Below are 19,539 nucleotides of genomic sequence, written 5' to 3' on the forward strand. Positions count from 1 at the left end.
AGAGTCTGGAAAGATGGGATTAGTAGGGGAGGTAGACCAGAAGAAAGGCAGAATGAGATTCTCTGTTGATGGCTCACGGTATATAGCAAATATTATGGGTGTGATGGGTGAGTGTTTGGCTTGTTTCCACAGGCTTGGGAAATGTGAGAGCCAGTGGGAAAATTCGACATGCTTCAGTCCTAGACTGAGACAATGAACTAGATGGAAATAATGTGCTTTATTTAATTAAACTTTTTATTTTGGAATAAAAATAAAATAGATTCACATACAGTCAAGAGAAATAATACGGAGAGATTATTTGGGTATCATGAGTATTCTTTACCCAGTTTCTCCCAGGGGTAACATTTTGCAAATCTATAATACTGTATCACAACCAGCATACTGACATTGATACTGTCAAGATACGGGATGTTTACCATCACTATAAAAATCCCTCTCTTTACCCCTTTATACTCATATCGACCTTCCTCCCACCATACCCCTTCCTTATTCCCTGGCAACCAGTAGTCTGATCTCCATTTCTATAATTTTGTCATTTCAAGAATATTACATAAATGGAATCAGGCAACATGTAACCTTTGGGGACTGGTATTTTTTCACTCAGTAAAATTCTCTGGAGATTTGTCAGGTTATTGCATGTACTCCATTACATGGGTGTACCACAGTTTTTTTTGTCTTTTGTTTTTGGTCATTGTTTTATACATATTTATGGTGCAAACATGATGTTTTCATATATTTATAAACTGTGAATTGACAAAATCAAGCTAATTAGCCTATGCATTACCTCACATACTTTTTTGTGGTTAGAACACTTAAAATGTACTCAGCAATGTTAAAAAATTCAGTGTGTTGTTATTAACTACAGTCACCATCTTATACAACAGATCTTCTAAATTTATTTCTTCTAATTGAATTTTATCTTTTGACCATTTTCTCAGTGCTTCACCTCTGTATTCCTTTGTTAACCACGGTTGTACCTTCTGCTTCTATGAGCTCCATGTTTTCAGTTTCCACATTATAAGTGAGATCCTGCAGTACTTGTCTTTCTGTGCCTGGCTTATTTTATGTAACATAACGACCTCCTGGTTCAGTCATGTTGTCGCAGATGACATTTCTTCATTTTCTTTTCTTTTTTTTTTTTTTTTGAGACGGAGTCTCGCTGTGTCTCCCAGACTGGAGTGCAGTGGTGTGATCTCGGCTCATTACAAGCTCCGCCACCTGGGTTCACGCCATTCTCCTGCCTCAGCCTCCCGAGTAGCTAGGACTACAGGCGCCTCCCACCACGCCCGGCTAATTTTTTTTGTATTTTTAGTAGAGACAGGGTTTCACCATGTTAGCCTGGATGGTCTCAATCTCCTGACCTCATGATCCACCCGCCTCGGCCTCCCAAAGTACTGGGATTACAGGTGTGAGCCACCACGCCCAGACCATTTTCTTTTTTTTCAATGCTAAATAGTATTTCATTGTTTATGCAGATCACATTTAAGAAATCCATTCATTTGTTGATAGACATTTGGGTTGCTTCCCTATCTTGGCTAATGTGGCTAATGCTGCAGTGAACGTGGGAGAGCAGATATCTCTTCAACATACTGATTTCATTTTCTGTGGGTATATACCCAAAAATGGGATTAATGAATCATATGGTAATTCTATTTTTAATTTTTAAAGGAACCTCCCATACTGTTTTCCATAATGGCTGTACTAATTTACATTCTCACCAAGAGTGTACAAGAGTTCCCTTTTCTTCACATCCTTGCCAACATTTATCTTTTGTCATTTTTATAATACAATCCTGACGGTGTGAGGTGAGCCCTCATTGTGATTTTAAATTGCATTTCTCTGATTATTAGTAATGTTGAGCATCTTTTCACATATTTGTTGGTCATTTGCATGTCTTCTTTTACGAAATGTCTATTCAAGTCTTTTGCTCATTTTTTAATCAGGCTATTTGGGTTTTTGCTGAATTGAGTTCCTTATACTTTTAATTTTAATTCCTTATCAGATATTTGGTTTTCAAGAATATTATCCCATTCCACAGGTTGTCTCTTCACTCTGTCATTTCCTTTGCTGTGCATAAACTTTTGAGTTTGGTGGCAATCCCATTTGTCTATTTCTGCTTTTGTTGCCTTTGCTTTTGAGGTCATATCCAAAAAATCTTTGTCCACACCAGTGTCAAGAAGCTTAAGAATAATGGACATTAGCAAAAAACAAATGTGAGAAGAGTGGCTACTTTCAGGGTACAAAACATTCATCCATCCAGTGACTTTCATAAGTATGACCTTCTAATTAATCTGACCATTGTCACCTGATAGCCCCAAGCTCTGGCGCTGTCCCATTACATGGCTTTGTCTGCCTTTGATCTTAAAAATTAGAACGTATGATTGTATTTGTGCATTCATTTATATGTTTGACAAAAATTTATTAAGCTCCTACTGTGTGCCAGATAATGTGCTTACCACTGGAGAGAGTATTATGAGCAAACTAGGCACAATGGCTGACCTCATGGTACTTATACCCAGTGAGAGTCACATATTAATAGATAATCTCACAAATAAATTATATATAATATTCCATATATACTATAGAAATAGTATAAGAATACTACAGGAATTTACTATATATACTATAATAATACTAGAGAAATATAAGGAATTGATATAGAGACTTGACCTAGTCTGAAAGGTCATAGGAAGACTTACCTATGAAATAATATCTGAGTTAGGAATTGAAAGATATTTACTGGCTTTTGTTTTTATTCACTTTTACATTTACTCATTTGTCCATCAAATATTTATTAAAGACCTTCTCTATGCTAGATGCTATATTTAGAAAGAGACAATTTCCTAAATTCTTTGAACAGTCTTTAATTTCTTCTTTTACACAATTAGTATTATTATTTCAGGGAAACAGATATTGAAGACTCTGATGATATTCCAGAAGACACCGTATATAAGAAAGTAGTTTTTCGAAAGTACCTCGACAGCACTTTTACCAAACGTGATCCTCGAGGGGAGTACGAAGAGCATCTCGGAATTCTTGGTCCTATTATCAGAGCTGAAGTGGATGATGTTATCCAAGTAAGTCTTTGGAGCACTGCTAAGATCATCGGAGGAATTTCCACAAGCACCAGAGGGTTGTAAAGGTGCAGGTGGCAAGAGAGCTATAGGTGATTTGTTTATTTTCCAGGATTAATGAATAATTACATTTCTTTTCAAAGACTCCTTGTCAAACAATTTGGCAATCTTCAAGACTAAAAAAAAAAAAAAAAGGTCTCACTTTTTTTAAAATGCTGAAAACTATATAATCTGTGGAAAATCTCTCTGTAATTTCTATCTAAAGCTAACCTATCTAGAGTTAACATAGAAAATTAATATATTCAAGAGCAATTGAATTGGGCTTCATAGTAGTGGTGGTGGTGGTGGCAGTAGTAGTGCTAGTAGTAATAGCAATTTAGAAATATCTCCTGATGTTTTCCTAAAAAAATAAATAAAGTGAAGTTAAATAAAATGAGTAAGGAAAGTAAAGATGTCTCTGTGCCCTCCAAAAGTGAGCAAGTTTCTTCAGTGTCTTCCTAGTTCTGGTCATTTCTTTCAAAATCTTGTGTCCAGACCTAGGATTATAACTTGCTTTTATAACAAAGTTTACTTCCGCCATTTTTGCTACCCTCTCATGTTCAAAAACCCAGAAAGAACCCTGATTCTAAAGTAAGCTATTCTAGATTTTAAAATATAATCTACTATACCTGTGTAAGCATTCAGTACATTTTCAGTGACCATTTGCTCTTTTTAAAAATGTAAATAAGTACATAGGGATATAAGAATCTTAATTATTCTAAATTTTCCATGAAGCTATGGAAGGCAGTATTCTCTCTTATGATTAGGGGATCCTTTTTCAAGATGAATGATAATTTAACACAATATTTTAAAAACCTATTCTAAGTGAAGTAACTCAGGAATCAAAAACCAGACACTGTATGTTCTCACTTATAAATGGGAGCTAAACTATGGGTATGCAAAGGCAGACAGATTGGTATAATGGACATTGGAGATTCAAAAGGGAACAGGGGGATGGATGAAAAGCTACCTCCTGGTTGCAGGGTACACTACTCAGGTGACAGGTACAACTAATATCCTAGACTTCACCACTATACAATTCATCCATGTAACCAAAAACCACTTGCATCCCTAAAGCAACTGAAGTTTTCTTAAAAATTTAAAAATCAAAAACACACGAAAGTCACAATTAACAAAACATCACAATTGTGAATAAAAACAGGATCAGTAACAATGTTGCATTGAGTCATACTGGAGCCTTAGGCAAAAGGAAAAAAATCAAATACTGAATCTTTGTTTCAGCCCTGGATTTCACGAGATAAAAATAACTTCATTTGTGTATTTTTAAAATAATTTAAACTTTTATTTTAGATTCAGGGGGCATATGTGCAAGTTTGTTATCTGGGTATATTATGTGATGCTGATGTTTAGGGTATGATTGATCCCATCATCCAAGTAGTGTGCATAGTACCCAATAGTTTTTCAGACCTTGCTCATCTCCCTCCACCCGCTCTAGTAGTCCCCAGTGTTTATTGCCATCTTTATGTTCGTGAGTACCCAACGTTTAGCTCCCACTTATAAGTGAGAACATGTAGTATTTGGTTTTCTGTTTCTGCATTAATTCACTTAGCAGCCTCCAGCTGGCATCCATGTTGTTGTAAAGGACATGATTGCAATCTTTTTTATGGCGTGTAGTATTCCATGGTGCATATATACCATATTTTCTTTATCTAGTCCACCCCTGATGGGCACCTAGGTTGATTCCATGTCTTTGCTACTGTGAATAATGCTGTGATGAACATCCTAGTACATGTGTCTTTTTGGTAGAACAATATATTTTCTTTTTCTTTTTTTTTTTTTTCGAGATGGAGTCTCACTCTGTCGCCCAGGCTGGAGTACAGAGGTATGATCTCAACTCACTGCAACATCTGCCTCCCAGGTTCAAGCAATTCTCCTGCCTCAGCCTCCCGAGTAGCTGGGATTACAGGTGCCCACCACCATGCCCAGCTAATTTTTCTATTTTTAGTAGAGACAGGGTTTTAATTGGCCAGGCTGGTCTCAAACTCCTGACCTCAGGCAGTCTGCCTGCCTCAGCTTCCCAAAGTGCTGGGATTACAGGCATGAGCCACTGTGCCTGGCTGAACAATTTATTTTCTTTTTTGGCTATATACCCAGTAATAGAATTACTAGGTCAAATTGTAGCAGGACAAGCCTCAGACAAAACCCCTCAGACACCGAGTTAAAGAAGGAAGGGCTTTATTCAGCCAGGAGCTTTGGCAAGACTCATGTCTCCAACAACCAAGCTCCCCAAGTGAGCAATTCCTGTCCCTTTTAAGGGCTCACAACTCTAAGAGGGTCTGTGTGAGAGGGTCATGATCCATTGAGCAAGCAGGGGGTACGTGACTGGGGGCTGCATGCACCGGTAATTAGAACAGAACAGGACAGGACAGGGATTTTCACAGCGCTTTTCTATACAATGTCTGTAATCTATAGATAACATAACCAATTAGGTCAGGGGTCGATCTTTAACTACCAGGCCCACGGTGTGGCGCCGGGCTGTCTGCTTTTAGATTTCATTTCTGCCTTTTAGTTTTTACTTCTTTCTTTGGAGGTAGAAATTGGGCATAAGACAATATGAGGAGTGGTCTCCTCACTTAAAATAGTAGTTCTGTTTTAAGTTCTTTGAGAAATCCCCAAACGTCTTTCCACAGTGGCTAATTCACATTCTAAGCAGCAGTGTATAAGCATTCCCTTTTCTTCACAGCCTCACCAGCATCTATTTTTTGGATTTTACTAATAGCCATTCTGACTGGTGTGAGATGGTATTTTACTGTGGTATTGACTTGCATTTCTCTGATGATTAGTGATGATGAGCATTTTTTTCACGTTTGTTGGCTATTCGTATGTCTTCTTTTGAGAAGTATCTGTTCATGTCTTTTGCCCACTTTTTAATGGGGTTATTTGTATTTCACTTGTTCAATTGTTTAACTATCTTATAGTTTCTAGATATTAGACCTTTGTCAGATACATACTTTGTGAATATTTTTTCCATTCTGTGTCTGTTCACTTTGTAGGTAGCTTCTTTTGCTGAGAAAAAGCTCTTTAGTTTGTCAATTTTTGCTTTTGTTGAAATGCTTTTGAGGAATTAGTCATAAATTCTTTCCCAAGGCTGATATCCAGAATGGCGTTTCCTAGGTTTTCTTCTAGGATTCTTAAAGTTTAAGGTCTTACATTTAAATCTTTAATCCATTTTTTTTTTAATTATACTTTATGTCCTAGGGTATATCTGTAATCCATCTTGAGTTAATTTTTGTATATGATTAATCCAGTTTCATTGGATTCATTGGGGTCCAGTTTCATTCTTTCACATATGGGTAGCCAGCTATTCCAGCACCATTTATTCAATACGAGTTCTTTTCCCCTTGTTTTTTGTTGTTGTTGTTGTTGACTTTGTCAAAGTTCAGGCAGTTGTAAGTGTGTGGCTTTATTTCTGGGTTCTTTATTCTGTTCCATTGGCCTATGTGTCTGTTTTTGTATCAGTACCATGCTATTTTGGTTATTGCAGCTTTATAGTATAGTTTCAAGTCAGGTACTGTGACACCTCCAGATTTGTTCCTTTTGCGTAGGATTGCTTTGGCTATTCAGGCTCTTTTTTGACTCCATATGAATTTTAGAATAGCTTTATCTAATCCTGAGGAAAATGATTTCAGTAGTTCATTAAAAATAGTGTTGAATCTGTAGATTGCTTGGGGCACAATGGCTATTTTAACAATACTGATTCTTTCAATACATGAGCATAGAATGTTTTTCCATTTGTTTGTGTTACCCATGATTTCTTTCATCAGTGTTTTGTAATTCTCCTTACAGAGATCTTTCACCACTTTGGTTAGATGTTTTCCTAGGTATTTTGTGTGTGTGTGTGTGTGTATGTGTGTGTGTGTCTATTTCTAATGGGATTGTGTTCTTGATTTCGTTCTCAGTTTGAACATTACTGATGTATAGAAATGCTACTTTGTACATTGTACATTGTATTTTGTATAATTGATTTTGTACATTAATCTTGCATCCTGAAACTTTACTGAAGTCATTTATCAGTTCCTGGAGCCTTTTTGTGGAGTCTTTAGGGTTTTCTAGGTACAGAATCATATTGCCAATGAAGAGAGATAGTTTAACTTCTTTTCTTCTTTGGTTGCCTTTTATTTCTTTCTCTTGCTTGATTGCTGTGACTAGAATTTCCAGTACTGTGTTGAATATGAGTGATAAGAGTGGGCATCCATGTCTTGTTCCAATTCTCACAGGGAAGGCTTTCAGCTTTTGCTCATTCAGTATGATGTTGACTGTGGGTTTGTCATAGATAGCTCCTATTATTTTGAAGTATGTTCCTTCAATGCCTAGTTTGTTGAGGGTTTTTATCATGAAGGGATGTTAGGTTTTATCAAAAGCTTTTTCCATGTTTATTGAGATGATGATACTGTTTTTGTTTTTAATTTGGTTTATGTGGTGAATCACATTTATTGATTTGCATACATTGAGCCACTTTGCATCCTAGGAATGAAGCCTATGTGATTGTGATGAATTAATTTTTAATTTGCTGCTGGATTTGGTTTGCCAGTATTTTGTTGAAGATTTTTGTGTCTATGTACATCAGAGATATTGGCCGGTGGTTTTCATGATTCATTGTGTCTTTGCCAGGTTTTGTTATTAGGGTGATGCTGGCTTTGTAGAATAAAATAAGGAACAGACAATTAGGGGGTCTTTAATCACTAGAAGTTATAGAAGGGCCGGGAGGAGCTTCACGAGTCTGACTGCTGGGGTGTGAAGACTTCCCATATGGCATTTAAGTCCTTTACCATCTGGCCCCAACCTGGTCCTTTTCCAGCCTCATTTCTCACCAGGTTCCACCTGTCCCTGTGCATTTCACAGCCCAGCTCCATCCAGATCCTTCCTTGCTATTCCCCAAACTCTTCCTTTACTCCCCTGCTCACAGGCATCCTCCTCCCCTTCTGAGAGTCTGAAATGTCTTTCTAGCTCCTGTTCATTCTACGATGGCCAATTCCATTTCCTCCAAGAAACTTACCTTAATTCTTCCAACCTCTCCTAAATATTCAACCAAATCGTTCCTCCAGGGCATCGTCATCTGAACCCACTTAGATTTTGTATATAGCACCTGTTGTCTCCAGATTTGTAGTATGGATGCCCATGTGCATGTCGTTTTCATCAGAAGCTTAAAAGCTTCTTATGAACAAGAATCAAGCCTCTTTCATCTTCATATCTTCACTACCTATCACTCTCATTTCATTAGTAGATAATGTCAGTACTTAAACCTTGAGCCTAAGAACACATATCTTTTGGTATTTCTGGAGAAAAGTACTTGGGCCATATCTCACAGGATGGTTGTGAAAATTAAATGAAATAATATACATAAGTTATTTTATACCTTATATCTTAGCTCCGATTTTATAACCAGCCACCTTGGCCTATAATGCTGACATTTTTGTGGTTTAGAGTTTTGTTAAGCTTAAGTACATTTGTGGATCATTCCTTTTTCTAGGTTCGTTTTAAAAATTTAGCATCCAGACCATATTCTCTACATGCCCATGGACTTTCCTATGAAAAATCATCAGAGGGAAAGACTTACGAAGATGACTCTCCTGAATGGTTTAAGGAAGATAATGCTGTTCAGCCAAATAGCACTTATACCTACGTATGGCATGCCACTGAACGATCAGGGCCAGAAAGTCCTGGCTCTGCCTGTCGGGCTTGGGCCTACTACTCAGCTGTGAACCCAGTAGGTACTTTCATTGAAAGTTTTTCTCATTTCCCTCACCTCGTAATCTGAGTCCACCAAATGGAAGAGAGGGGGTTATTTATTGTCAAATGTCTGTCTTGCTTTTCATGAGGAATGCATAAGGGTGTGGTTAACAGTCTACATTTATCATAACCAGGGACGCTCCATGCAGCTCTTCAGATGACAGAGAGAGAAACATTTATTCAGTGGAGAGGAGGGAAGATTACTTGAATGATTGGCCATGAATTAGAATGCCTACATTTACAGAAGATGGCATTTATTTGAAATTTTCTTGAACAAATATTAGCTATGTTCTGCTCTTTCTTTATGGGAAAAAACTGCAAAGTCAAGATTCCCTTATCTATCATTCTGCAATGTATATATACTTCAAAACAATATATTGTACACAGTATATACATACAATTTTATTTGTCAATTAAAAAGAGAAGCAACTCCTTCATTTAATGCATAGTGTAAAGAGCACAGACTCAGATTTAAATTTTTACCCTGTCACGTAATGCATAATCCTAGTAAATTCCTTGACCTCTCTTAGCCTGGTATCAGAAGTTAAAAATGAGGTAATAGTACATAGTGCATGGTAAGCACTTGGTAAATACTTGTTCAATGAATGAATTTATATTTATCATATAAGATGGATGTCACGATTAAATGAGAGATTGCAGGCAAGTCATTTAATATTCTGGTAGATTCCCAATAAATAGTATCCCTTATATTATCAATTTATTATTATCATCATTGTTACTGGGATAAAGATCAACCAGAGGAAGGAGGATTATGAATACAACAGAATTAGGTGATAAATATCCAGGCTTATTACGCCATTCATTTATAATCTTCATCTTCAAATTCAGAGCCTGTCAGAAAGTTTCCTTTTTTATATGATGAGTGACTATCAGAAGAGCAAGGAAATTCCTGAGAAAGAGACAATACAGTTTACTCTCTTTTTCCAGGAAAAAGATATTCACTCAGGCTTGATAGGTCCCCTCCTAATCTGCCAAAAAGGAATACTACATAAGGACAGCAACATGCCTGTGGATATGAGAGAATTTGTCTTACTATTTATGACTTTTGATGAAAAGAAGAGCTGGTACTATGAAAAGAAGTCCCGAAGTTCTTGGAGACTCACATCCTCAGAAGTGAAAAAATCCCATGAGTTTCACGGTATTTTCCTCTGACTTTGATCTAATCTAATTAAATCACACTGGGTCACAGTGATTCCTGCCCTTAGAGCTTCACAAGATTAGACATGAGATGCTTCTGAGACAACCAGAGCTACAGCTAAAACCGGTTCCTTAACATTGCAGAGGGCTGATGTAATCTGGCAGGTAACACTGTGGGTGAGGCAAAAAGAGAAAGTCTGAAAGATAGTGCAGAGAAGCTGCTATAAAACAAACGAACAGAAAACCACCACAACAAAAAGCCAGTGTGCTTCAGCTGGTAACACACATTGAAAAGGAATTAACATTGTTCTGCAATTTAAAAAGTTAATAAGCTTGTTTCTGGATCTCTAAAGGCACAAGTGTTTATATAAAAGAAATGATCACCTGTGTGTCTTTTCTAAAATAAGAATGATTCTAACAGTTTTTAGCTCTCAGCAGCTACCAGGTGGCACCCAAAGCATATGAGAACAAAATGAGAGAAGAAACTAGGTACCCAGGTAATGGGAGAATAGTGGCAAGAGAGCATGTGGGTGGCCACACTGGGAAAAGTGTGCCTACTTGGAAATTCACTCAGAAATTTGGCCTGTAAGCTAGTAACTGAAACAGAAACTGAGAGGAGAAAGGTACGAGCTTGTGTTATGAATATGTAGACAGGTGTTCTCATGCCTGATACAATTTTAAGGATGCCCAAATGATCTCAACCCATCCCTCTCCAAAAATTCGCTTGCCTGGTTTCTGAAATTTCACAGCAGTTCCTCTAACTTAAGAAGAAGGAAACAAAGCACTTCCCTCACTTTGGTTTCAGTTAAATGTTTGGTAACACTAAACTTTATCTTTAAAAGTTTGTGTTACATTTTTAAGGTGATCATGTTTCTCAGGGACTTAAAAAAAAAAATCCACATATTTTACTACAGGGAGAGTAGATAAAGCCTGAGAACCCGAGACACCTAATCTGAGAAGTGGGCAGAGGAGTTATCGTACCAATGAAAGAATAAACGTTGACTTGCTATGGTTGCTGGATACACCAACAATAAACTCCTCATATTATAAACTCCTAGACTTCCCAATTTGCCTGAAACTTTCTCTGAATTTAGAAGGCCTTAAGGTGACATGCTGCATGTCTCCTTGCTGACTCTAACCCCTGGAGTTTACTTTGTCTGCCTATATTTGTGTTTATCTTTTTGTAGTTAAGGAAAATTAAGACTGTTAATGGAAAGGATACACGGGTAAAGCTCAGAAGTGTAAAAGCTGGGGAAAAGAGTGATACACCGCTTGGAAAGGGAGATACCCCCGCCTTCTGCTGTAGGCTGGTGTGAATGATATGAGAAGGACTAGTGGTTCTGCTTCAGCCTCTCACTAATATGACATACAAGAGGGCCCTTTCCATGGCTAGGTAGGCCTGGGAATGCAGAATCATAAGGAAGATGGGTGTTGAGTGAGTTGCCCCATATTTCCTTACCAGTCGCCCTCTCTGTGTCAACAGATTTTTAATTGATTTCAACTCTTTGTCCTTTCAGCCATTAATGGGATGATCTACAGCTTGCCTGGCCTGAGAATGTACGAGCAAGAGTGGGTGAGGTTACACCTGCTGAACATAGGCGGCTCCCAAGACATCCATGTGGTTCACTTTCATGGCCAGACCTTGCTGGAAAATGGCAATAAACAACACCAGTTAGGGGTCTGGGCCCTTCTGCCTGGTAAAGACTTGGGAAATGGAAAGAGGCCCCTGCTAAGAAATACAGGGAAAAGGCAATCATAGCATCTGTTACTCCTTCTTATTTCTTCCTTGTGCATATACTTCCTAAGGAGTCAGAACATAGGGTTCTGGCTTAGAGCCTAGGCAAACTCATAGACCCAAAGTATGGACGGAGTGCAAAAATGTCACCTAATTTATGAACTATTTGCAGCACCACACAGGCTAAATGTGTGACCCAACTCAGTTGCTACATAACATGCAGTTTCTCCCAAGCCACTGTGTGTCATACAGATGAGGTCTCAAGCAGATAAAAAAATGAATCCCACAGGGCTCAGGCAGCTACAGTTATCTCTGCTGGGAGGGTTTCCAGATTCTTCAGTTCTGCTCCTCCTCTAGGCTCTAGTACCCTAATATCTTTGGGCAAGTGACTCCAGGAATCATATTTTTAAACTGACTTATAGACTGTTTGAAGGGGAAAACATTTTTTAAAAATAGTTACAAAAGTTAAAGAATAACAAAGGTAGAGCTTTTCATGTGCAAAATAAAGATAAATGTAGATTTAAACAATCTACAATTATACAGAAGGGATGTTTCTGTGCCAATGAGTTGTTTGTACGTGTATCTACTTATGCAGCAGGTGTGTGGGTGGGGCTGTGATGCCAGATGCCAAATTCTCAAACTTCAGTGGATGTAATAAAAACCTAGGAAGTCGGTTAAAATGCAGATGTGAAAGCAGAGGGATTTTGTTCTCAGAGACTTTAAGGTAGATTTTGGGCAGAATTCCCGGGAGTCTGTATTTTTAACAAGTCTGTATTTCCTTCTATTTTGCCTTCTATTAAAAGTAATGGCAAAAACCGCAATTATAGTTTGCACCAACGTAACACACGCTGCCTGAGGATCTAGTGAAGGCAGTCCCTCGACAGCACTTTGAGTGAGGTTGTGTGAATCTGCCTCAGATGCAGGCACAGAAGTCCAAATGGACTGGTTTGATTAAGAGCAGGGAAAAAAAGAGGGTTCTTGTTGGTTTTTCACATGCCAGTAACTCACTAACACATCTAGAGAGTATTAATTATATTGTATTAACATTGTATTAATACAATAATCAATAGATAATTAATCTATCGTATTAAAATCAGAGACAGAAGAGATTCAGTCAAATTCTCTCATCTTTTCATCGAGTATTAGAAGATCAATCATCCTTCCCATATAAGCCTAGAGACAGACTGAGAAGCTAGGATTGGCTGGCATCTCTAAATCTGCAAACCTGAATACTTGCATTGGAGAGAGAAAAACTGGAGATCTTTTTCAGTGGGTTTGAGGAAGATAACCGTATCTATTCATTTTCACCCACAATCTGGGAAAGAGTCATAAATTATAGTCAACAGAATTTAAATATTAACTGCCAGGGGGTAATGTTAAATACCAGAATGGATAGCCAGAGGTTTTAGAAATCTCATTCTTTCAGTGTTTTTTTCTGAACAATTTATGTAAATCTCTAGTCACATATGTAAGCTTTATGGAAAATTTGAAAACATGGAGGAAGAAGATTTTATTTTGATTTTCTTTTATAAAAAAGAGAAAAAAGCAAAATGAAGAGAGGGAAAGGAAACATGTATGATATTTTTGAGGCCCAATGATGTCATTCGAGGTCACTTTGATACTTAGGACTGTGAAGCTGTATTGTGTGTGAGTTAACTTGTAACACTATATTTAGATAAGTGAAAGTTTCTTCTAGTGAGGCATGGTAGAGATTTAAAAATTTCTTTAGTTATCTCTGTGTGTGTGTTGTTATTGTTTTGTTTTTATCTGTTATACTTGTAGTCATACCTAAAGAAAAATGGTTAAATTCTATTTGAAAGTCTCTTGTGAAGCAGGAATTTTAGAATTCGTAGAGAACTATCAACCACAATATTTACTTGTTAATTTTTGCAAATGTAATGTTGTTCTTTTTATTTTAGGTTCATTTAAAACTCTTGAAATGAAGGCATCAAAACCTGGCTGGTGGCTCCTAAACACAGAGGTTGGAGAAAACCAGAGAGCAGGGATGCAAACGCCATTTCTTATCATGGACAGAGGTATCATGAGAGCCATGTGATATTTCGTTTAGCAGGAGAGTGCCTATTACTAGAGTATTACCAACTTTTAGATTGGAAATATTCAACTCTAAGAACACTGATGTGACAAAGGCATAATTTGTAGCCATAGTTGCTTTTATTCTTGTCCATGGTCTGATTGCATTGAAAACACAGCAGTCAGATCAAAAGCATTCCTCTCAATTGGGAAACCTACATAAAGCATCCTTCTTCATGATTTGTGATCCATGGGCAAGTGCATGTAAGAAATTCTCCAGGTTCCAAGAGTTGAGGAGGGAAAAGGTCACAGGAATTTAACAATGACTGAGTCACTAAACTTGACATTTCAGCATTTAGGAAACACAGTTTTCATCTGTCCATCTATTCATCCATTCTTTAAGCCATTACTAAGCACTGTTGAGTATGAAGCACTGTGCTAACATCCAGGTAGCACAGTGGCTGGTGTCCCTTCCTTAATCAGGATATAAATAAACTTGTAACTTTGAGGTCAACTTTTGAGAACATAGTCTTATGAGGGCTAGAACTTTTCTTTTTTCATATTTTTGTATTTTGTATTTTTATTTTTTTGTAGAGAAGAGGTTGCCCAAGATGGTGTCAAACTCCTGGCCTCAAGTAATCCTCCCCCTCAGCCTCCCAGAGTGCTAGGATTACAGGCATGAGCCACTGCACCTAGCCATGGATAGTACTTAATGTTGTAAAATAGCAAAGTTAAGATAAAAGCAGAAGAAAATCAGTTTAAAACATGATTACATTTCAGGATTTCAGTTGTTTTCTTCTGGGATGCCACTATATCTATTAAAGCACCGGTCTTGTTAGTGCATTTACCATTTTATAATCAGATATATTTAAGTCAGGGTCACACAAGGTAGGTAAAAATATCTAATTACTGACCTGTCAGAAACATAATCCCTAACCATGGAGTTTTACTTTATTATATATATTTTCTAAGCAAAAGTTATTCATTTTTTCCTGTTTTTCAGACTGTAAGATGCCAATGGGACTAAGCACTGGTATCATATCTGATTCACAGATCAAGGCTTCAGAATTTCTGGGTAAGTTGTAGCACCATGGTCTGTGAATGGAACCTCCTACAATTGTGCAGCATGCAGCCTATGAAACCATACATGACAACCTATCTATGAATCAGTTCTTCTCTTTATGCTTTTCTCTACTACAATATAGTGACACAGCTCCATTTGTGGTACACATATGGTAAAGGAAGGAACACTGTGACAGGACCTAAAGGCCTGTTAGCGTGCTCTTAACACTGCCACCCCTTCTGGTGTATAATGTTCCCAAAGAGTCTTTTCCAGGAGAAAACAATAGCTGGGGGTCATTGAGTTCTCTACATAAAGAGCCCAGCCTCTTTGCAGGGATTTGGCAAGGATCAGATAGCTTACTCTTATAACCACGTGCCCATTTCCAAACTCTCCTCAGTCACCTTTTCTGGGTTTGACCACACATGTAGTATTTCAGCCAGATTCACAGGGTCTTATCAGCTAAGCATTATAGTCCCCATTAATATGGCCCTTTGCCTGTGGCAACCACTCATCTATTCAGAAAACTTTGTTGAACCTCCACTATGTGGCAGGAACTCCTCCAAAGTTTTCTCACACTGCCTGTCAGCCCTTTCTGAGATCAAGAGGTCATGATCAAGAGGATGATCAGGCTCCCATATACCCCTTCCATGTCTTCCTGGTAGGCAGGCACATTCAGCATTAGGAACATCAACATAATAGAAAAAAATCAAACATGACCTGTGTGCAAGAAAGGGGATAGGTGGTGGTTGGCAGCTGACCAAACACAGACCTGAAGCTCAGATTTCATCATCAAGGACTGGCTTAGTAGCTGAGGCCCATGCCTAGACTTCTGACTACAACACAGGTCCTCCAAGGATCTGGTTTTCCAGTAGATTAAACTCACTTGAGAAATTGCTGAGTTTTGAAAAAATTCAGAATAAATATTTTTCTTCCCTTGAGTTTAGGTTACTGGGAGCCCAGATTAGCAAGATTAAACAATGGTGGATCTTATAATGCTTGGAGTGTAGAAAAACTTGCAGCAGAATTGGCCTCTAAACCTTGGATCCAGGTTTGTTTAATAGACTGATAATATTTACTGCTATTGTAATAATAAAAATGAAAGTGATTTAGTAATTCCTTCTTGTTATTGTTCTTGCAATGTTGTTAGGGGAAATAGCAAGTACTAAGTGCGAGGCACCGTTCTAAGTACTTTATGTCCTTAAAATCAACCCTCTGAGGTTGGTTGTAATAATATCTTGTTTTATAGATTAAAAAACAAAAGGCACAGAGATACTAACTGCCTTCCTAAAGTAACTCATAGCTAATTAGTCATTGAGTTGGGATTCAAATCTAGGTACTCTGTGCACGAATATGGATTATATGTAGTCATTGTATCAGTTTGCTAAGATCTTATGTGCTAGCTCTTTAGTTCTGGAGAAAGCTGATTGTATAATGAATTTAGGCAGTGTGTGACTTGTTGACAAGGACAGTTCTTTTTACTGGCTTTCCTATATTGCAGGTGGACATGCAAAAGGAAGTCATAATCACAGGGATCCAGACCCAAGGTGCCAAACACTACCTGAAGTCCTGCTATACCACAGAGTTCTATGTAGCCTACAGTTCCAACCAGATCAACTGGCAGATCTTCAAAGGGAACAGCACAAGGAATGTGATGGTTTGTGTGCATATTTCTATCTGAATCTCTAGACTCAGTCTAGGATTATTATGACTATGCCTAATGATTATGTATTTTAAAAAATACCTTTCTGGGTATTAGAAATGTGAATGGCTTTCTAAGGGTCATATGGAGAAAAGCAGTAATATGATGGGTCTGTGTCTTACAAATTAAAGAGAGAAGCAGGGTTACTGAAACTTCAAAACCCTACAAAACTTTAAAAAATAATTTTATCATCAAATAAAATACCCAGATTTCTCAGACTGGCCAATGGTGTATGGCAGAGTAGAACATCTGGTCTTGTGCCTCAAGGAGCTCATGCTAAAACTTCGCTACCAAGACTTTTGATTTTACTATTGCAGTTTGTTTTGTTCTTTATTTCAGTGTACCTGAAGTAAATTGTAGTGTTAATGCTAGTAAGCCTCTGAGGCAGTGTGATTCTCAGACTTTTTGGGGGGCCATGCCTGAGGAATGGCATCCTCCTTCTTGCTCTTCCAGGGGCTCAGCCAGAAGCCCTAACTCTTCTCCCCGTCTCTATTCCCTTCCCCAAAGAAACCTACCTGAATGCAAGGAGTCTGCCCGCCATTATTATACCGATAACCTCGAGTCTGTTTCTGCTCATATTTTATATAAAATTGTTTACTGTTTATTAGTTACCTATTTTTAATAATTATTTATAATATGTCTCAGCACCATTGAAATCCTAAATTATGGTTCTTACTAATGAGTATTATGAGAGAAAATACAGACTGCAGTTGAGTCCATAGCATAAAGATTTTGTCATCTATATTCATGAGAGGATATTGGTATGTGGTTTTATTTTTTTTAATTGTCTTTTGATACCACAGTTATACTAGCTTCATAAAATTGATAAGCATGCTCTTCTATTCTATATTCTGGCTTCATAAAATTGGTAAGCTTGTCTTTTCTACATTCTAGGAGAAAATGTCTGCGGTTGGTATTAATTCTTTAAATATTTGGTAGGAATCACCAGTGAAACCATCTGGGCCTGCAGATTTCTTTTTGGGCAGTTTTTAAGTTATGAATTCTATGTTCTAAATAGTTACAGGGCTATTCAAATTATCTATGTCATATTGGGTGAATTGAAATACTTTGTATATTTCAATTAATTGGTCAATTCCCTCTGTGTTGTTAAGTTTATATGTGTAGAGTTTTTTGTATATTCCCTTATCCTTTTTCATGTTTGTAGTGATTTTGCCTGTTTCATCTCTGATATTGTCAACTGCATCTCCTTTTTTTTTTTTTTTTTTTTTTTTGGTGAATCTTGCTAGAGATTTGTCGATTTAAAAAAAATCTTCGTGGCCAGGCGCAGTGGCTCACACCTGTAATCCCAGCACTTTGGGAGTCTGAGGCAGGCAGATCATGAGGTCAAGAGATCAAGACCATTCTGACCAACATGGTGAAACTCTCTACTAAAAATATTTTAAAACATTAGGCATGGTGGCACACAACTGTAATCCCAGCTACTTGGGAGGCTGAAGCAGAAGTATTGCTTGAATCTGGGAGGCAGAGGTTGCAGTGAGCCGAGATCTCGCCACTGCACTCCAGCCTGGTGGCAGAGTAAGACTCTGTCTCAAAAAAAAAAAAAAAATCTTCTTAGCCTTGTTTTATTGATTTTTCTCTATTGTTTTTCTGTTTTCAATATTACCAATACCTGCTCCAATCTTCTGTTTTAAAAAGTTGGCTTTTTCTGACATTGCTCTGTCAGGAAAAGGGATAGGGCACGGCCTGGTTACTGCCGAGTGGGGGTCAAAGTCCAGTTTTCCCACTCCACTGCCACCTAAGAAGGGATTGTTCCTCGGTGACTGGGTGGGAACGGGAGTTCCCCATTTGGCCTCCACTGACACTCAGGGGCAGGAGCTTTATTAGGGGCTGGAGATGAAAGCCCTAAATCCCTACATGGCCTTTTCTGACACAACCCCCAGTAAGAGTGTTGGGGTGCCTCGTTAGCCTCATGAGCATAGAAGTCTAGGCTTCCCATTCAGCCTTTGCTGTTGTGGGCTGGGGAGGGGCCTCAGGTTTTTCTGTGGTGTTTGGCTAAAGGAGAGAAGTCAGTATCCACAAGTTTTCTATTATATCTTGCTAGACTTCCCTTTACTGGTACTTTGGTTAGAGAAAGCAGATTTTATTTGGGCTTTTTCAGTCTGTACTCACTGGTGTTTCCAGGTTCCTGGTTTCTTCATCTCTAAGTCTGGGATTTATGAGGCAAAAAGAAAATTCAGGACACTCACCACCATTTTGTTCCTTCCGAGAACCCTAGTCAGTCTGTCTTCTGAGCTCTTTTCGCCTTCTTAGGTTTGTCTTAGCTATAATGTCCAAAGTTTTTAGTGGTACTTACCAGGAGTAATAGGGCAAAGTACATATATACAACATTCCTGGAAGTGGAATTATCCCCAAGTATATTTTATAACCAAATTGATTTAGTTCAGGCCCCATGAAAATGTAGTATTACAATATTAAATTAGATCAAAATTTTATTATAAAGTCACTTTATAGATCACTGTTACATAACTAAACTTTCCTCTTTCCTTCTAGTATTTTAATGGCAATTCAGATGCCTCTACAATAAAGGAGAATCAGTTTGACCCACCTATTGTGGCTAGATATATTAGGATCTCTCCAACCCGAGCCTATAACAGACCTACCCTTCGACTGGAGTTGCAAGGTTGTGAGGTAAATGGTAAGGTACAAAGACGCATTATTTTCTCACTGCCACACAAAGAATCAAGATTTGGGAGGTACAGGAGAATGAGTAGAATTTTTAGTTCTCTTCAGTGATTTAGGCTCCAAGGAAAACCTTTGTGAAACAGAGGTTCTACTTGGGTAAACTCTCAGTGTGATCTAGACCAAGAATGGTTCTGCCAATCAGAGGGACAACAGCATCTCTCTGAAGAAAGTGCCTGGATTATATAGACACATCACAACTCTCCAAGGAAGGGCTGTAATTTGGAATTATCTCCATCAGCCCATTTTCAATAAGACCTACCTGAGATTCAAACTAGGCCTGACTCTT

The 19,539-nt window shown here is 37.9% G+C and overlaps 1 protein-coding gene across 1 annotated transcript in view; it reads left to right on the forward strand.

Moving 5' to 3' along the window:
- F5 (coagulation factor V) overlaps nt 1-19,539 on the forward strand; it is a 73,150-nt gene that overhangs the window by 47,444 nt on the left and 6,167 nt on the right. The window contains exons 14-22 of the mRNA XM_073011809.1: nt 2,903-3,077; nt 8,605-8,841; nt 9,813-10,023; nt 11,540-11,719; nt 13,677-13,793; nt 14,792-14,863; nt 15,796-15,899; nt 16,350-16,505; nt 19,062-19,206. Coding sequence (XP_072867910.1) covers nt 2,903-3,077; nt 8,605-8,841; nt 9,813-10,023; nt 11,540-11,719; nt 13,677-13,793; nt 14,792-14,863; nt 15,796-15,899; nt 16,350-16,505; nt 19,062-19,206 — 1,397 coding nt within the window. The remainder of the gene's footprint in view (nt 1-2,902; nt 3,078-8,604; nt 8,842-9,812; nt 10,024-11,539; nt 11,720-13,676; nt 13,794-14,791; nt 14,864-15,795; nt 15,900-16,349; nt 16,506-19,061; nt 19,207-19,539) is intronic.

The sequence above is a fragment of the Chlorocebus sabaeus genome, chromosome 25 (assembly GCF_047675955.1).
Source record: "Chlorocebus sabaeus isolate Y175 chromosome 25, mChlSab1.0.hap1, whole genome shotgun sequence".
Lineage (NCBI taxonomy): Eukaryota > Metazoa > Chordata > Mammalia > Primates > Cercopithecidae > Chlorocebus > Chlorocebus sabaeus.